Raw genomic sequence first — 3,343 nt, forward strand, 5'->3', positions numbered from 1 at the left:
CTGTAGAGATTTTACGTTGCCACGTCGCGGCAGCTTAAGCGCCTGGAGTCGGTCAGCCGCTCTCCCATATACTCCCATTTCTCTGAGACCGTCACCGGCTCYAGCGTAATMCGAGCCTACGGCAGACACACTGCCTTTGTCCTGATGAGCGATATGAAGGTGGACGAGAACCAAAAGAGTTACTACCCTGGTATCGTGTCCAACAGGTAAGTCTCCCTCCGGTTTAGTCAGGAAACACTAACTGCCTTGGTCTATGAGGAAATGCTTGTAGAAAATGTAAATATTTGACCGAGTAACTTTAGCAGAGTGAAATCATGGCGGTTTAATCCCAACAACACTAAAATAGAACAAGGTTTCTTTTTTTTTTTACACTGTATTTCCAAAGTTATTTTCTCGCCTATCTTTGAATAGATATGAATTCATTCAACATTTTCTTTTTAATTTATAGGGTTTAATATGATGCAGGGCTGAAATGATTAATCGTATAAATCATGGCTAATTTAGACATCGATTAATCGTTTAGCAATTCATTTAAGACACCGTGTCTGTTTGTAAAAGAGGAATCCCTCAAATAGGGAATATAGTTTAAGAAATCCAAAAACTAGCTTATATTCTTRGATKGATTCAACTTTACAATTTGTATTCATGTAAAAAAAATAAAAATAAAAAATACTTTGAGTCTTTGGATCCACTAATGTCTGACTTCACAGAACCATTTTTGCCTGTCTTCATTCCCACTGTTTGCTCTGCCTCTGATTCACAAAGCAAATAGTAATTATTAGTAAAGAAAATAAAGTGGGAATTAACAACTTGGACACTTGCAAAAATTTTTGAGTTTCTGGCACCAAATTCCAAACATGTTAACATTCCCAAAACCCAGTCAGTGGAAACGTTGATGGTCTGTAAAGTTATTTTACTATTTAGAAATTGTTTAGAAATTTACAGTCATGTTGTATCATGGAAATGAGAAAAAGAATCAAAGTTCTGTTTAAGGTCATMTGTTTTCAAGTGCCAACAAGATGCAAGATGACAATCATTTCTACTCGATGTAATTATTTCTTATAACCATCTTGATGACGAAACATTTCATTTCCTCTCAGCGCACCAACCATCACCTCTCTGGCCACACCAGTTAGRATATGGTTATCTTTTCACCCTGACACAGAGTGTTTGCATAATGTCAGCATAAAGTGGGACGGTTTCTAACTGGAAGCCCGTTGTCACGCAGGTGGCTGGGAGTTCGTATCGAGTTCATCGGGAACTGCATCGTGTTGTTTGCCGCTCTCTTCGCTGTGTTGGGAAAAGCAACCCTGAGCCCGGGCCTCGTGGGTCTGTCCGTGTCGTACGCACTCCAGGTGATGTAACTCATGCCATATGAGCAACTTTTTGCTGTATGTGCTGCACTTGCAGAGCCTTTTCCACTCCAAATTTGTGTGTTTTGATTTATTTTTAAGCGAGAGACCAACACACAGAGGAGCATCATTGGGGAGTGGGTGGAAAAGGTTTACAAAAAATATCTATGTATGAAATGTGTGACGGGTTCCCTTTACTTTAATGCCTCTAAATAAAATCCAGAACAAGCAAATGTMTTCAGAAGTTRATTAGTGAACTGAAAGTTATGGCAGAGAGGCAGGAGGAAAGTTACTGTTAAAAGAAATCAAGTCCTGATCAGCGATATGAGTTTGTGGCCACAATTGGAGGAAAACATCCCCCTAAGCACAGCAGCTCTACGCTGAAACATGGTGGTGGCAGTATCATGCTGTGGTGATGCTTTTTTTTGAAAAGGATTTAGAAGAATAAGAGCCTCTTTCCTGGAGCCACTTCTGGTGACCTATGCCCTCAAAAAATATATATTTTATTCATGGAAGGTGGCTACATGTTGGTCCCAAAAAGACGTGCCATAATTTCATCTTTATATTTGAAGATATTTTAGTGTTAAATTAATTWAAATCCAACAATGTTTTTAAAATGACCACCAGTGAACTGAGCCCAAGCAGTGGAATGTTTGTGCCAAAAAAAAATAATAATCTTTTTTTGGTCGCCCCCTCAAAACGGGGAGTCCTGTTCTGTTGGAGCAGCAAAGCCCAGTCAGCAGGGATCTTGGTCAGTAGATTTCACCATGTGGCCTTGAGCRACTTTTAAAACCAGGATTATTTGAACAGGTGACCATGTCTCTGAACTGGATGGTGCGGATGACTTCCGACCTGGAGAACAACATAGTAGCGGTGGAGAGAGTGAAGGAATACTCCGAAACCAAGACCGAGGTATGTGGAGCATCCTCAGTTTAAACAATTAATCAGATTAACGATTATTGGAATAATCGTCTACTTATTTGTGCAACAAATAATCATTAAGTAGAGTATAAAGACTCTTAAGTAGCCATTTGCTGAAAGAACTACACAGTTCGGAGCAGTAATTAGGCCAAAACTATTAAAAAAATATAAAACCTTTTTGCATTAAAGATGAAAAACCATCTTTGTAAATATATTCTCTAATGGAATGCTGTTATTGCATTTTAGGCAATATGATTATTTTTGTTRTCTGAAAAGGGCACTTTGTTCTAACAATACATAAAATAAGCTGCCAAATTTACCACATTTTTTTATCCGATSAATCGATTAATCGTCAGAGTTATCGCTACGAAAATAATCATTAGCTGCATCATTATTTTATTTTTAAAATGTTTTCAGAAGCTTGTTTCTCATGTTCCACAGAAGCTCATGCAGGGCTGAGCATGTGTTTGCTTTTAAATCAGTGATGCCGCCCATCCTCACACACACACACACACGCACACACGCACACACACACACACCTCCAGACCGACTCCATGCTAGACTGAAAAACACAGGAATTCAGCCACATTTCATAAAGCTGCTGTGCTGCTCAGCTTGAGCTGCGCGGCTCCTATAAACCGTAACTAGATCCAGAAATGTTGCATTACCTGCTTCCAACAAGCCCCCGCCTGCTGCCCAACACAAACACTGCGATTTGTACACGCTGTACTTTAGCAGCACGGCTCCCTCCGTTCACTAGCTGCTCTACGCCTGATGAAATGCTTTGGCTTAAAAGAGAAATACAACAACAACAAAAAAGTCCCTTCTGATAAAAGTTACCAGAAAGTGTTCCTGTCAGAAAAAGGTGTGCTCTCTCTCTTGTAGGCCCCGTGGGAGGTGGAGGAGAAGAAGCCCCCTGCGGAGTGGCCCACGCAGGGCAACGTGGAGTTCAACGAGTACAGCGTTCGGTACCGCGAGGGTCTGGACCTCGTCCTGAGGAACATCACGCTCAGCGTCAAGGGAGGAGAGAAGGTAGTGACAATATTATTTTTATTATTTAAATTAAGATG

General features: G+C 40.4%; 1 protein-coding gene across 1 annotated transcript in view; it reads left to right on the plus strand.

The window, feature by feature from the left end:
• The window catches only part of abcc3 (ATP-binding cassette, sub-family C (CFTR/MRP), member 3), a 64,319-nt gene that overhangs the window by 57,097 nt on the left and 3,879 nt on the right, over positions 1-3,343 (plus strand). Inside the window, exons 22-25 of the mRNA XM_017310712.1 lie at positions 7-206; positions 1,229-1,355; positions 2,163-2,264; positions 3,159-3,305. Of these exons, the coding sequence (XP_017166201.1) occupies positions 7-206; positions 1,229-1,355; positions 2,163-2,264; positions 3,159-3,305 (576 nt within the window). The remainder of the gene's footprint in view (positions 1-6; positions 207-1,228; positions 1,356-2,162; positions 2,265-3,158; positions 3,306-3,343) is intronic.

Source organism: Poecilia reticulata, linkage group LG19 (assembly GCF_000633615.1).
Source record: "Poecilia reticulata strain Guanapo linkage group LG19, Guppy_female_1.0+MT, whole genome shotgun sequence".
NCBI classification, from domain to species: domain Eukaryota; kingdom Metazoa; phylum Chordata; class Actinopteri; order Cyprinodontiformes; family Poeciliidae; genus Poecilia; species Poecilia reticulata.